Here is a 15,688-nt window from a genome sequence, read left to right as displayed (position 1 = left end):
TTACCTTTTCCCCATTGCAGGCAAGCATTTCGGAACCTTAGCGCGGTTACGTAAGCCGTATCTGGCAAAACTGGGATGGTGGGCCCACCCAGGGATACTGCTGCTAAAGAGTCCGCCATTTCGTTCAAATATAATCCGCGGTGGCCTGGTACCCATAGCAAATGCAGTTTTTTTACGTTATTCGGTACTAAATGCCGAAACGTATTCATCAGCTCTGAATTTACTGCCGTAGAAAGTGCATTACAAACTGATAACGAATCTGTAATGATAACTGCTAATGATTCGCTTGAGGGTAATTTGCGTAGGGCAAGAACAATGACCAATAATTCTGCTATGAATACCGGGGTATAATCTGGGAGTCGAAACGAAAAAGACCAGTCCAAAGAAGAAGAGAAGATGCCAACCCCAGCCTTTTCTTTTGACACAGATTCATCAGTCGCTATGATATTGCTTATCTCTAGGTGGGCTAGATAATCTGCTAACTGGTCATTTAAATACCTATATGCCAATTGTTTCGCGTTATGAGGAAATATATCATCGAATTGTATGCTAAGCATTGACTTTAGGTTGTGTGTTGGACCAATATGTCTAATTTTTACATTCAGTTGCTTTAGTAGCGCCTGTGCAAATACTATTTGCGGGGTGTGTAGTCGCGACCAATGGGTTTCAAAAAATAAAGTCGGTTCTTGAATGAAAGCGTAAAATGAGAGTCTTTGGTGTGAACTGTATATCTTTAAGAATGCTTGCACAGTAAGAATTTTAAACCTATTTAGCAGAGAAGGTAAGATGGATTGCCCAGGCCGCACCAGACAACGTCGTCTTCCTCTTCTACCTACCCGACACATACTGTACAGCCCGGCTCATACCGTAGCAATATATAAGAAAGTTGAAATATAAAGCTAAAGTTAGAAAAGCGAGGTAATTAAGTAAACTGGGAGGTACCGGTAATTTTTCTAGAGTTATCGAATTCTCACCAATTTACAGGCGGAACCAAAACAAAAGCACCGATGTTGCGTGCAAGTGACAAACTCGAAGAGACATCCCCCAAATGAGCCGTTTATAAGAACGATTGCAGTGGCGTTAGTTACACATAATATTTATCAACTTCCGTTGGCGACGTGTGTTGCCATGACAAACGCAGCCTTCTAAGCCTAGAAACGAGGTATCTCGATGTTTGATATAACGCCACTCACTCATTTTGGCAACTTCGTCTATGGTTGTTTTGGTTTAGGTTTCCTCGGCAAGTATAGAACGAATTTGAAAGGTACGTGTCTCATCTTGTTTTAGACGCAATTGCTTATTTTTGTGACTACATTCTATTGGAGCTGCGTCAAGGAGGTAGGTTTCTAACAGGTTTTTGCAGATGTGCTTGGAAAGCAGGAAAAATCGAAGGTGCACTGCCAGGCCGCAGTCTGGTTGTCTGCCCCGTTCTGCCGAAGTCGCATTCTTCGAAGTGAATAGGACATGTTCAGCGTCCGTAGCCCTCCAACTATTTTTTCGAACAGCACGTTCCCAGGCAGAACGCAGCGCACTGTCTTTCAGGAACTTCTAACACGGATAATCAAGGGATGAAATTGTTCTCTACGTTTGCAAATTCCTCGATATGCATGCACCAAATTCGATATTGACTCGCCAAAAAATATGCATGCACGCCATCAGTCTTGTCTAGTAAAACAACACCAGAAAACTTGGGATTCAAAGGGCATTCAGATGTCCTACTCGTTCCAATGTTTGATACGTGCAGCCACAGAGCGCAGTCCTGCATCAATAAACCTAAAACTGGGGACAACGTCGTGTCTGCGAGCATTTAAAGCTTCAAGTTACCTTCCGTACAGCTATACGCGTGTATTACACGCATGCGCACCTTTGATATTGATACGCAACAGCCGGCACAGCCTGTCTGCAAGAAAGAGAAAGACGACGTTGGTGGCTGGTTGTTGATGAACTGTCACCATCTGGGCCTCTGAAGTTCCTTGTTCGTGCCTGCGGCTGCGTTCCTTGTTCCATCCTCAGTGTTGCGGTCAAGTAGCCGGCGGTTACTTTTATTTTATTTTATTAGATCTACCTCTTGTTCCGCAACTGTTTTAGTGCATTGATAAGTGTAACTTCTTATTTCATGTGTGTTTCTTCTCCGGGCCAGAGGCCTGCCCTCTGGTCAGCCTCTGTTCCCCCTCAAGATCTTCCTCTGGAGTTGTTTCTCCGCAATGGAACCCGTAGCGTTCCTGTCGCTTTGGTGCCGACCACCGGTGGGTTCATCCGCATGAAAAACCCCAAGACAATCCAAACGGAACTTCGTGCGATCACTTCCCACTCTCTACTGATAACAGAGGTTCGTCAGTTTGGACGCGGGGGGATACTATGCTGCTCACCAGACAAGGCCTGCATCCAAGACCTTCTGAAGTGCACTACTTTTGCATCACATCCGGTGAGCTCTTTTATCCCACCTCATCTAGCTTGTTGCAAAGGATTGGTTCGGGGGGTAGACGCAAGTCTAAGCCCAGCAGAAGTCTTGGACATCTTTTCCCCAGCAGGTGTTATTTCTGTTTACCGCTGTGCCAAACAGGAAAACCAACAGAAAGTTCCCACTGAAACTGTAATTGCCACATTCGCTGGAACAGATCGCCCTTCGGAGATCAAGGCATGGCCGCTTATTTATAAGGTCGAAGCTTTGGCTCCCCGTCCGCTGCAATGTGCTAAATGTTGGCGCTTTGGACACAGTACTAAAGGTTGTCGATCGGAGACTCGATGCCGCATATGCGGAGCCATATACGGGGCTGGTCATAGTACTGCTGAGTGTCAATCAGACAATACGACATGCTGTTTGTGCAAGGCAAATCACGCTGCAGACGATCCTAACTGCCCTGCAAGATCAAAGGAACTTCAGGTGATTGAAATCATTGAAAGGAGACGATGCTCTCGTAGAGAAGCAATTGCAGAAATTCAAAGCAGGAGTCAGGGTTATGCCGGTATAGCAGCTCGTCCACCTCTTTCTATGGATGCCTCACTTTCTCAGTCCATTTCTGCTATGGTAGAAAAGGCCGTAGAAAAAGTATTAGAAAAATTTTTACTCAATCTGTCCGACTCACTCAATAGTATTATGGATTCACAGATGTCGGGTACATCTGATCGAATAACTAAGCGTATCCAACCTCCTAGTGCTTCAATTAGTAAACCTGCCGAACATCAGTCAGATGTCTCTATCGATAATGAGGCAATGCTTTCCAGTCCTAACACAACTGAGCAGGAAGGTATATCTGATTCAGAATCAATAATTAATCGAGATGTAGATATGGATGCTCGCCTTTTGAAGCGCACCAGATCACCCACTAGCAAACTTAATAATTCTTCTCATCCGAAAACAAAAAAGAGTGTGAAGGAACCTAGGACTAAAGCGGACTTCTTAAAAGATAGTATCTTAGATCAAGCAGTTGCTACTGCTTGCTTATCATCATAGGGTACCTTAGAGTACTTCAGTGGAACTGCCGTTCAATTCTCTCTGCAACTACAGACTTATTATATCTAATTTCTCAACAATCTCCAGACGTCATAATTTTACAAGAAACTTGGCTGTCTTCTGATCAAAACTTCTATCTAAAAGACTATCAGTGCTTTCGACTGGACCGAGACTCACGTGGTGGAGGATTAATGTTTTTCATTTCATCCAAAATTTGCCATAAAGCACACTTAGTTTACCAACAAATATCATACGATTATGAAGTATTGGTTCTGGAAATTCACTTTCCCGGATGCGCGCCACTATCTATAGTCAACAACTACTTTCCGGCTGGAATACAAGATGAAAGAGCCCTTGACGTGACTGCGAGTTTTTGCAGAAACAGTATGCTATTTGTGGGAGACTTCAATTCCCATCACGTTTCATGGGGATTCCGCACTGATTCACCAGGAAAACGGTTGTGTGACTGGACTAACCGGAATAACCTTATTTGTTGGAACTCCAGAGTTCCGACATTCGTTCGATGTAATTCGAGGTCCGTCTTAGACTTGACATTTGCTAGCTCAAGTGTGACAATATCGTCTTGGACTGTTCTTGATACTGCTACAAGTAGTAATCACTGCCCCCTGGTATTTGAAGTCAGCATGCCTTTAGTGACGGTAGATAGCCAGGTGCAAAGTTTTGTAAACTACTCTAAATTTAAAAAGAACTTACAGTCAACGCTGTCTTCCTTGTCCAATATAGAAACAAATATGAAAGCCATGAGCCTTTGTTCCACCCTAAAGTGTACAATTAAAAATCACAGTTCACTATATCTTCAACAAAGGGAAAATTCATATCTGCCTGGTGGAATGTGGATTGCGCCAGAGATTATAGACGCCGCAACGCTGCATGGAAAAAACTCCTCACCAACCAATGTCCGACTAATTGGAGAAATTATTTATTTGCTAAAGCTACCTTTAGGAGAACAGTTTCATTAGCGAAAGACGATTATGAAGAAAAACGGTACAGCTACTTATCCAAGAGTGGCAACAAGAAAGCTCTATTCAGATTTCTCCATAATCGTAAAGCTATTACAGCACACGTAAATATTGACTCAGTTATTTTTCTCCAACTGATTTGGAAAATACATTAACGGAAATTGCAATAGAATTGGAGAAGAGATTTACATCACAAATCAAAATAAAGCGTGCAAAACCGTCATTCGAAAATGATTTTATTGAAGTAAGTAGGGATGAACTTGCGCACGTCGTTCGTATTCTGCCAAACACAGGTCCTGGACCAGATGGCGTCACTTCGGAAATGTTAAAAATATTATTCGACATCTCTCCTGAAGACCTCCTTAACGTTGTCAACTATTCACTTGAAAATAGTTGGATACCTCCTGACTGGAGACTTGCAAAAATAATACCGCTTCTTAAAAAACAGGGACTAGGAATGCAGATAAATAACATTAGGCCAATCGCTTTAACATCACACGTAGTTAAGTTAATAGAAAGAATACTTTACATTAGAGTTACGAAGTTCATAACAGATAATGCGATACTCAGTGCGTGCCAGATTGGATTTAGACCAGGTTACTCTATATGGTGGGCGCATGTTGATTTAGAGGCTCGTATAAAGCTTGCTCGGCACAGACGACAATATGCAGCCCTAGTAACCCTTGATTTAGCCAAGGCATATGACAGTGTTGAACATGCTATTCTTATCAATGTCCTAAAAGGTCTTACGTTCCCGCAGTACATAACAAATTGGATATATGAATTTTTAAAAGACAGAAAATTTTATTGCTTCCAACGAGGTATTTCCACGCCGAAGTATAGCCAAACGAGAGGTGTTCCTCAAGGCTCTGTTCTATCGGCTGTGCTATTTAACATTTTGTTAAGTTCAATACCACAGAGTGATAAAGTACACGTATATGTATATGCAGATGATATCGCGTTCTTTGCATCTGACAACGATATTTATTCACTACATTCGACTTTACAGTGTTATTTGGCAACATTAGAAACCTGGTTTCAGAAAATTCATATGAACCTGAACGTAACTAAAAGTGCTATAATAGTTTTTCCGTTGGACGCACCAGTTACTATTTCTCTTCAGTACCATCAAGAAATAATACCCCAGGTTAATTGTATTAAATATCTGGGTGTACTGTACGATCAAAAACTGAGCTGGCGTGACCACATTGAATATATTAAAATTAAGGCTACACGCGCTGTTGGAATGATAAGTAGGCTTGGCCGCCTTCGTTCCGGTCTTCGCAGAGATACGATGATCATGATTTATCGCATGTACGTTCGTCCGATTCTTGAATTTGGATGTGTACTATTCTCTGGTGAACCAGCATACAAAATAAACCCCCTCATTCTCTTAGAGCGGGAAGCCCTACGTAGTTGTTTAGGTGTGCCAAAATTCACAGCTAACAATGTTTTGTATCAAGAAGCTCGGATACCCACCCTTGCTTGCAGATTTCGTATTTTAACAGTAAACACCTATTTAAAATTTTCTGAATCCACTTTAAGAAGGCGACAATTTGTATTCTTTGCCGAGCCTGGTGTCTTTTTCAATGAGCATTGGTCCCGTGTATATAAACCCCAAGTTCTATTTGTTCAAACACTTCTAGAGGCTTTAAATGTTAATATATTCGAGATCACACCATCTGTCAAACCAATCGGCCAAGTGCAAATAGAATTTGATGATATCTTTCCCATGAACGCTAAACACTTGCCCTCTAAATATTTGATTGGTTTATTAGAACAACATCTGTCTCAATTAGGTACTAATACAGTAATTGCAACGGATGCATCTATGAGTGGCGAGAAGGCAGGTGTGGGTATTTTTTCTCTCTGATTATTTTGGTCATTTTCATTACGCCTCCCAGATTATACACCAATATTTGAAGCGGAATTAACGGCCGTTATACTAGCTATTCGTAAACTTCCTGTGACTCATTCGACAGCTGTGATAGTGACTGACTCGTATTCTGTGTGTTCATTCTTATCATCGTCGTCGACATCAGCAGTACTAGAGACTTTTAAATCATTAATCCCAGCAAACATCCGTCTAGTGCGAATGATATGGGTGCCAGGCCATCGTAGTATATTTATAAACGAGATGGCTGACAAACTTGCGCGAACATCTCTTGATCTTCCGATTGTGCCAATCATGCCTCCTACAGCTTATGTAACAGCAGCGAGGTTTAGAAAACTTTCCCTTCTTGAAGACTCATCAAAAACCATGATACCGAATCCAGATTTCTCGCACCTGCACTTCACATGGAATAATAAATGGTGTCCCACGCGTAAATTGGAAGTCTTGGTAACAAAATTGCGTTGCCGTGTACCACCTCTTAATTTCTACTTAAACAGGTCTGGTCTGGTGCCATCCCCTCTGTGCTCAAGCTGTAACGAACCTGAACATATCGACCATTTTCTTATCACATGTCACCGATTCAAAAATCAAAGAAAAAACTACTTCGAAATTTTATTCAGAAAATTAGGAATATCACTTAATACTCCCAATATTTTGTCTTTTGGGGCCATTTCATTGGGATATAGCAACAGGAACATCTGCGGGGCTCTCTGCGATTTCATATATAACACAAGAAGATTACCTAGCTGAGTCAGCCATCAGCTCTCGAATTTTACTAGTCACACTACCACTTACTATTTATCTGATACACTGCAATGATTCTACTTTCAGGAGAATTTCATATAACGATTCCACCACAGATATTTAACAAATTCTATTATTCCCCCCCCCCCCTTTTTTTTTCTTTTTTTCTTTTTTTTAACATTGCGCCAAATTATTTTAACATTCAAAACACAGTATTCATATTCCCCTAATCTAGAAAATCTATAGGTATTTACTTGCAATAACCACCGGCTTCTTGGCCAATCCCCCTTAGTGGGTGAGAGCCACAAAAGAAAGGAACAAGCAAGCAAGCAATGTCACCATCTTGTTCGCCGAGCACGGTGCATCGTATTCAATTTATTAAATAAGTTACCCGTAACATTATTGGTGAAGGTGGATGACTCCCGTACCTCGATGGAGACGCGCAGCGGTCGCAACACCGGGGACTCTTCGACTACTTCAACTGCCAGTGCCTCATCCCCACCGGTTTCTCGATCCGAGTCGACAACCTACGTCACCCTGCCACCCTTGCGGGATCCTGGAACTTTCTCCGCTGACGGCACCATCGACGTTGACTCCTGGCTGCACCGGTACGAGCGAGTCAGTGCTAACCACCACTGGGATCCCACGCTCATGCTCGCCAATGTTGTGTTCTACCTCGACGGCACGCCGCGGACATGGTTCGAAATTAACGAAGCTGAAATCACAAGCTGGGATCTTTTCAAATCGAAGATCCGTGATCTTTTCGGCGATTCATCTGGTCGTCAGCTCGCTGCCAAGAAGACACTCGCCACTCGCTCCTAGACGTCTACTGAATCGTATATCTCATACAATCTTGACGTCTTGGCGCTTTGTAGCAAGGTTGACCAGCGCATGTCAGAAGAAGAAAAAGTTAATCACGTCCTCAAATGGATTGCTGACGATGCCTTCAACCTGCCGGTTTTCAATAATGTCACAAGCATCGACACAATCCTGACACAATGCCGCCGTCTAGAACAGGCTAAAGCCCGCCGCGTCACCCACGGCATCACGCGCCTGCCGAACACAGCTGCTACTTCCTCTTGTGATGACGCCATCCGCCCAGTTCCCCCATGTGGCAACCTCACCCGCATCAATCGTCACGAGGTCGAGGCAGCCCAACCAGTAGCAACTCCATTTCCAACGCCTGATCCTTCACCGACCACAATCTCACTGATACAAGCCGTCGTTCGTCAAGAATTATAGAACATCGGCCTACACCCCATTCAACCAGTCTACTCTGCCGAGCCTTTTTATCGTCGTCCCTCCACTCCTCGATTTGGTTCTAACTACTCTCGACAGCGCAATTTGTCCGAATGGCGTACACTCGACGACAAGCCCATATGCTTCAACTGCTGACGTGTCGGTCATATTGCTCGCCACTGCCGCAATAACTGGGCTCCGCGGGCACGCTATGGGCCTCCTACCCAGGCCACTTCTGACCATCAGTCATTCTCAACATTTTATTTTGATTCCCCTATGCCGACCACATCCTCTGATTCTGCCGCACCTCTGACGAGACCTCGCTACGCCCGCTCACCATCCCCTACTCGCCGTCAATCTCGTTCACCCCCACAACGCCGTCCTGCCTCTCCGACCTATTCGCAGCGCCTCCGACCAGAAAACTAGGCAGTGCAGCTTGTGGAGGTGAAGCTTCATTGACGACGACCTCTGCAAGAAATCCTCGTCTAACATTATCGACCACCCGGAATCTGTTGAACATTACTTTAGACAATGTACCTGTGCGCGCGTTGATCGATACCGGCGCGCATGTGTCCATAATGAGTGCTGCTCTTCGTCGCCGCCGAAAGAAAGTTGTCACATCCGCTTTGAACCGAGCCGTTCGAGTCGCCGACGGGGGAACTGCCGTGATTATTGGCATGTTCTCTGGCCATGTGACTATCGCCGATAGTAGCACTGCTGTTCTTTTCACTGTTAATTGCCCTCATGAAGTAATTATAGGCATGGATTTTCTAACTGCTCACTCGGCCCTTATAGATTGTTCAGCCGGCTGTCTTGACCTTGAAATGCCTCTAATTTCTCATCTGACCAACTTCCCCCAAAGTCGCCTTTGCTGCATTGGTTTCGCATGCCTTCCGCCTAACTGTGTCACACATATCGACCTCTTCTCTACACCACCTGTACCTGACAGCGATTACATGGTGACACCAATTCATGCCGTGATGCTTACGCATGGCGTCGCTGTTCCGCACACCATTTCGACAATCGTGGAAAACCGCACATGCCTTCCTATTGTCAATTTTGCCCTCACTGCCGAAATTCTTCCACAAGGTATCTCCCTGGCCAAAATTACTGCTCTACAAGACCTTACGGTTGAACCTTTCAGAGTGGATGATTGCTGCACCTCAGACCATGAACCAACTCTATCACGTTCATCGGGCGTCGACGTTGACCACATGGTACCATCAGACCTCGCTCCTGATCAAGCGCAAGCCCTTCGTCGGGTCCTGGAGTCCTATAGTGACATTTTTGACTTCGCCAGCACGGCTTTAAGCCAAACGAGTGTTGTTACTCATCGCATCAATACTGGCGACGCGAGTCCCATTCACCGACGTCCATACCGTGTTTCCGCGTCCGAGCACACAGTCATACAACAGCAAGTCGAAAAGATGCTCGCAAAAGACATAATCGAACCCTCTTGTAGCCCCTGGGCTTCTCCTGTCGTCCTGATCAGAAAGAAGGATGGAACATGGCGCTTTTGTGTAGATTATAGGCATCTCAACAAAAAATTACGAAGGAAGATGTTTACCCGTTGCCTAGAATCGACGATGCCTTAGACTGCCTTTACGGTGCTACGTATTTTTCCACTATCGACCTTCGGGCGGAGCTACGAAGCGCACTTTGTCGTCTGCTTCTGAGTCTTTCCTTTTCCAACATGGCGGCGACCGGCGTCACTTATCGGGGCGAACCTCCACTCCAAAAGGCATAGACTAGAACCTCCTTGTTCTGAAGTCACCTGTGCAGAGGCTGATGAGTCGGCAGACGAGAACACTGCTCTCGGTTCCCTCCAGCCACCTGAAGCCGTCACCATTGCCCAGCAGAAAGGTGCACTCCCGTCTCCAGGAGATTCGCCACAGGCAGAAGGTCTACTACAATCGAGGTGCTCGGGACCTGCGCTCCCTCTCACCCGTTCAGAGGGCCTCGTTGTACGACACGCGCACACGGACGTAGTCACCGGTCGTTGTGCTGGGATAAGCGGGAGCTCCACGCTTCGTACTGGTAAAAACAGAAGATGGCCGAGAAATGCGCCACACACGGGAACATCTCCGGGAGGTTCCAGAGCTACCATGCCCCGACACTTCCACAACACCTTCATCAGGTTTGCCAGGCTCGGGTCCCGTTCCAGAGCCGCCACTACCACGGAGAAGCACTCGAAAACGGCGTGAGCCTCGTCGGTACCGAATGCCAGAGCCACTATATTTCCCCAGGGAAAGGAAGATGTAACCGAGTTGGCACGGCCGCGATAGCGAGCGCAAGCTGTCGCTCCTACGTAAGCGAGTCGTCACCCGCCTGGCCTACTTAAACTCGTCACTATCGGCAATAAAGTTGTTGTTGACCCATTCCATCGGCCCATACACATATTCGACCCAAACAAACTCGGTCACGTACACCCCATTCAATAAAAAAACCAAGCCGTACACTCATTGCATTACAAAATACATTTTATTGATAATCAAATCCATCTGTCATTCAATTAACACGGTTATCTTCTGTATATGGCACGCTTTCCACGTGCTAACGATGAAGACACCGGCATTCCGGCAGCATTATTCTACATGAAGCGCAGCTTTGCATCGCAAAGCAGGATCATGCTGTGATGTATGTCAGTAGCCACATGGTATATGATTCGAGTTGATTCCGGCACAATGGCGAGACATGTTCACCGTCAACTCAGAGCTTTGCTTTAAGGCACTTGGGAAACATGGCCAACGCAGAGAGTGAGTCCAGCCTTCATTGAATTTACATCCACTTTGTCAAGCACAGAGACTGGGCACGCCGAATTCATTCTGTGTATACATAGTACACCAGGGATGTGTGAAGTGTCATATAGAGCCTGAATTGATTACGAATTGAATAACGCCACGATGACAACAAAACAACGAAAAAGTGGGGCACGACATTTTCCGAAAAAAGAAACAATGCAATGACTTTCACAGTTTTTTTTTAAGTTGTCTCTTTCATCATACGTTATTGAAGTGTCGGTAAGCTTCTGTCATCAAGTTTCAGGTAATTTTTTTGTAAAAATAGAGCATCCGGATCAGTTAGCGATATTGTTTACCAATCAGGACTCGGCAAAAAATCTTATTTAAAATGAGATGGTAAACTTAGCCGCATTTTCTTGCCTTTCCTAGGCATTACTCTAAAAGTGAGGCATCTCAAGTACAAGTCCAGAGGCTGCCAGAAGCTCACTTTGACAGCGTTTCCCAAGAGTAGATTAGTTTCTATGTTGAATTCATACCAACTAACTGAACGTTTTTCCTTGTAAGGACACATAAGGTCGATTTGTTCTTGAATAATTTTGTTTACACACGCACGCATTGTGCACTACCTTTTAACCGGTGGTATTCTGAAAGGATCCGCTTTCCGTAGTACATCATGGATTTGTTGTTAGATATTTTTGCGTAACCACACACCCTTGGTACCCTACACGTATGAGCGTCGTATTATGTGAGGGTCCGCTTACTGCGCAGCCCATATTGGCGCACGCTGATTGGATAGAGCAACAGGGCTGGCACACAGGTAAACCCACCGTAACCAATCCAATCTAATATGACATCCAGTCAGAGCGCTTAAATGGGCAATGCTCTTGGCGGGCTGCTTTACACGTGGGTGAAAGAAACATTATGAGGGAGTGTCACGTGATCTTCTCTAATACTATATAAACAAAAAAGGGGGGGGGGACAAGTCTTGGTCACGCGTTAGCCAAGCACTGCTATTGGCCGGCTCGATTTCGTTGCGTCTGCTGTGGTTGGCCCAATCCTACTCAGGATGCATCACACGCTCGTTGTGAGAGGTGGTTTCCAAAGAAGTTGGACAGCCGGGGCTATGAAAACCGCGTGGACGCTACCACCTAGTTTTTTTCTTTCTTTCTGGTGTTTACGTAACACTCCCTCCGGCTGTAAGGTGTGGCAGAACGCCCCGTTCGGAGGAATGGCGGCGATTATGCCTGCGGGACACTGCTCAAGATACGAGCCGCGACAAAGCTGGTACGTGGTCGCGGGACGGAGACGGCCGTTCCAGCGATGGGGCTGTGGAGCCCATTTGGAGGTATGGCACCGGCGTCCCTGGCGATCTCGTGGAACAGCGAACTCGGATCCTCGAGAAGATGCCTGGTGGGACCGAACTCGGCCACCTCGCCTGCCGCCATCACCAGGATTCTAGAGCAAAAGTGACGCGAGAAGGAAAGACGTTAATTGCAGTGTCGGTCTGTTTCGCTTGCAACGCAAGGGGAGGTGAAATGAAAATCCGACAACTGCGCGAACGACAAAACGACATCTGTATGGCGAACAGCATAAAAATCAACAACTAATATTAGGACGTGTAGGACACAGTATATATTAAATGCAACTGAATGACTGATGTAACAATCCAAACAGGGTAACAGAAAAGTGAGCTATTTGTCAGTCATAACAAAAGAAGGCAACATACAATAAACATTAGAACGGTTGCTTAATTATATGGATTCAAAATATGAAATGCTTAATAAATAAACTGGAATTTGGCAAAAAACAACCGCGTGTACGGGAGAAACAAACCCGCTTCATAGAAATATGCAATTTCCTCAGCATCGTATGCGGACAAGGCGTAGCCTCAAAGTGTTTTTCAATGCCGCAGTTTCAGTACTGACTGTAACATTCTAAACCAAGTCTGAAAGTCTAACGCACTTGCATTACCTCGGTACTTGTTTGTAATGTTTAATTTTCCATGCAACCTGCACTACCCTTAATAGAGCTGCATAATAAGGCACCAATGCAGGCACACAAAGCTTGAATATCGTTATACAGTTATCTGTCACTTCAATATTACATAGAACCTACCAGATGTGACGTTCGCTAAGCTGTCTCTTTCATGACATGTAATTTTCAAAATGTTCTAATGATTCAATGAAGAAAGAAGTCAGTCCGGTATGGACAAAGTAAAAAGTACACCACGTGCCAAGATCAACCCCGCTTTTTACTCTTTTGACTTCGTTAACAGTCAACACTATGTAACTACCCCAACGCGTTCTCCTTTGCACTTGGAGGAACAGTGACAACATAGAGAGAGACTATACACCTTTTTCCGGATGCTCTCAAGTGCCGCCATTTTCGAATGATTAGATTGCATTCTTGTATCTGTATAAATGAACAAACAGCGCTAAAGTGAACAGCCACGCACGGAGACGCTGCTACATTGAACGTTTCGTGACCATGATATCAATTCATATTACTACATGGAAAACCAACTTATTACTTCAAAATGGCGGCACCCATGAATCAAGAATGGAATCGGATATACGGCGTAAACTATAACCGCGGTGTAGTATAGAAACCGATATGTCTTGCTGTCAACTTCAAGGACATTGGCTCCATTTTGGGCCAAGGTGGCCGCATTTCTAGGGTGAGATATGCATGAATGCCCGTGCCCGTATGTGCACGTTAGTTAAAGAACAGCTGGTGGTTGAAACCAAATTCACAGTTTCTCACTACGCCGTGATACAAATTTGTATCCTCGCTTTGCGAGTAAAACTAATTTTCTGTGTTTCTTTTTCACGACAACAATCTATTCAAACACTGCAAATGTGCCGGAAGATCTGCTATATTATATGACCACAATGTAATTGCTTTGTAAAACTGTTGTGATTTTTTTTACCTTAGCCTTTTATTAAAACTGTGGCGAGCAATCATTAGAACAGGTGGAAGGAAAATAAGCAGCTGTAGAACGTTTTTTCCGCAAAAACAGAAACAAACAAACAAACAAAAACAAGCTGTCGCTGTTCACAAACGAGAGTAAATGTGATGGTGACTTAACGAGAATGTGTTCGTAGTTTAGGGACGTCGCACCGGACCTTCTAGAGTGAGCTCATGTTCATGCGGCATATGTGTATTTTGACAGCTTCGATTCGGTTCAAGTAAACTAACAAAAATCAAGAAAAAAAGAAAAGAAAGAAAGAAAGGAAACAAAGGAAGAAAAAAGAAAGAAAAAAGAAAGAAAGAAAGTAAAGTCACAAATTTAGTTACTCAGTTGATACTCGGCTTTTACTTATCACATAACTAAAAACAGAGATTCAAAGGAACGCCTCTATACTCCAAGACCGCAGTTATCAAGGATGAAGCTAAACTGACTGCTGCTTAGTTGTGTTCAGCACCTATTTGAGTATGTTTCTGTTTTTGAAATTTAGCTTTCGAGAGAAGTGCAGCACAGTTGCCATGTGTGCGTGTGGCTCACTTGTCGTAGTCGAGCACGGTGTGCACCCGGTGCGCGATGGCCAGCAGTGTGCACCCGGCGAAGCACTGTCGCAGCGTGCTCTGTATGAGCCGGTCCGTGTCGCCGTCCATCTGCGACGTGGCCTCGTCAAGCACGAGCATCTTGGGACGTCGCAGGAGGGCCCGCGCGAGGCACACCAGTTGTCGCTGGCCAACACTGCGAAGATAACAGCGCCGTCGCCCATAATTTTCTTAACTGAGCAGCGGCTTACGGAACTCCTCTATCGTCGCATCTTGCCTCGAGTAGGCGACTTGCAGGTCCCACGCTTGGTACACATAAGCTAAGCAGGCTGCACGTTTGAAACGCTCGCGCACGCTTATCCCGTCAGTGCCAGCGTCGCCGAAAGGCTGAAAGCACGACCACGCATACCACACCAAGGCCCCCGAGATTGTACGCCGCGCGCCCGCCATCTCGGAGGCCACTACCACAGGCATAGAGTTTATCATAAATACACTAGAGGCAACTCTAATGCTAGTGTCTACGGGGGTTGCAACACGTGGCGCTTCAGCCAGCATAGAGATGATGCAGAGTTATTCAATCAAACTTGTTGCGAAAATGCGTTTCGAAACGCGAACACGCAATTGGCCGGTCCTGCGAGAATTCGCAGGCTGTCGTTCCATCTGGGACCGGCAGCGCAAAACACAATATAATATGTTTAATAGTTGGCTTATTCATCGAAAGGTGTCGCGACAATCTGCACACTCCCGCCATTTCGGCTAATCACATGTCCGGATTTCGATACATGGTGCCTGTGAAAAGTTTCGCAACTCGCAGGATTGAATAACTCTGGGAACGATTGGTTGTGTAAAGATTTGTCTAGTCGTTCTTTCGGCTCAGTTCGGGTCCGCATGGCCTGAATACACTTTGCCCCAAGACGAAGTTGAGCGAAGGTATAGCAGTTACGCTTCACCACCTTGACCTTTTTATGGTCATAAATCAAATCGGCTCACGAAGTTCAAAACAGTCCATTATTTTATTCGAAAACAATAGCAAAAAAAGGAGTAATAAAACCACAGGTGTGTTCGAAGCACAGATCTGCGAGTCCTTTCTTTGTAGAAAGAGGGCGTGACGCCGAGTCTGCAAGCTAGGGAG

At 45.1% G+C, this 15,688-nt stretch overlaps 1 protein-coding gene across 1 annotated transcript in view; it reads right to left on the bottom strand.

Annotated features, from left to right (window-relative positions):
- Positions 1–10,773: 10,773 nt before the first annotated feature.
- Positions 10,774–15,688, bottom strand: part of LOC119164686 (ATP-binding cassette sub-family C member 4-like) — a 124,324-nt gene continuing 119,409 nt past the window's right edge. Inside the window, exons 26-27 of the mRNA XM_075874117.1 lie at positions 14,558–14,752; positions 10,774–12,507 (exon numbers count right to left, since the gene is read on the bottom strand). Of these exons, the coding sequence (XP_075730232.1) occupies positions 12,291–12,507; positions 14,558–14,752 (412 nt within the window). The 3' untranslated portion in view covers positions 10,774–12,290. The remainder of the gene's footprint in view (positions 12,508–14,557; positions 14,753–15,688) is intronic.

Source organism: Rhipicephalus microplus, chromosome 9 (genome assembly GCF_043290135.1).
Source record: "Rhipicephalus microplus isolate Deutch F79 chromosome 9, USDA_Rmic, whole genome shotgun sequence".
Classification (NCBI taxonomy): Eukaryota; Metazoa; Arthropoda; class Arachnida; order Ixodida; family Ixodidae; genus Rhipicephalus; species Rhipicephalus microplus.
The sequence above is the reverse complement of the archived record's forward strand: the minus strand, read 5'-3'. Positions and strand labels throughout refer to the sequence as shown.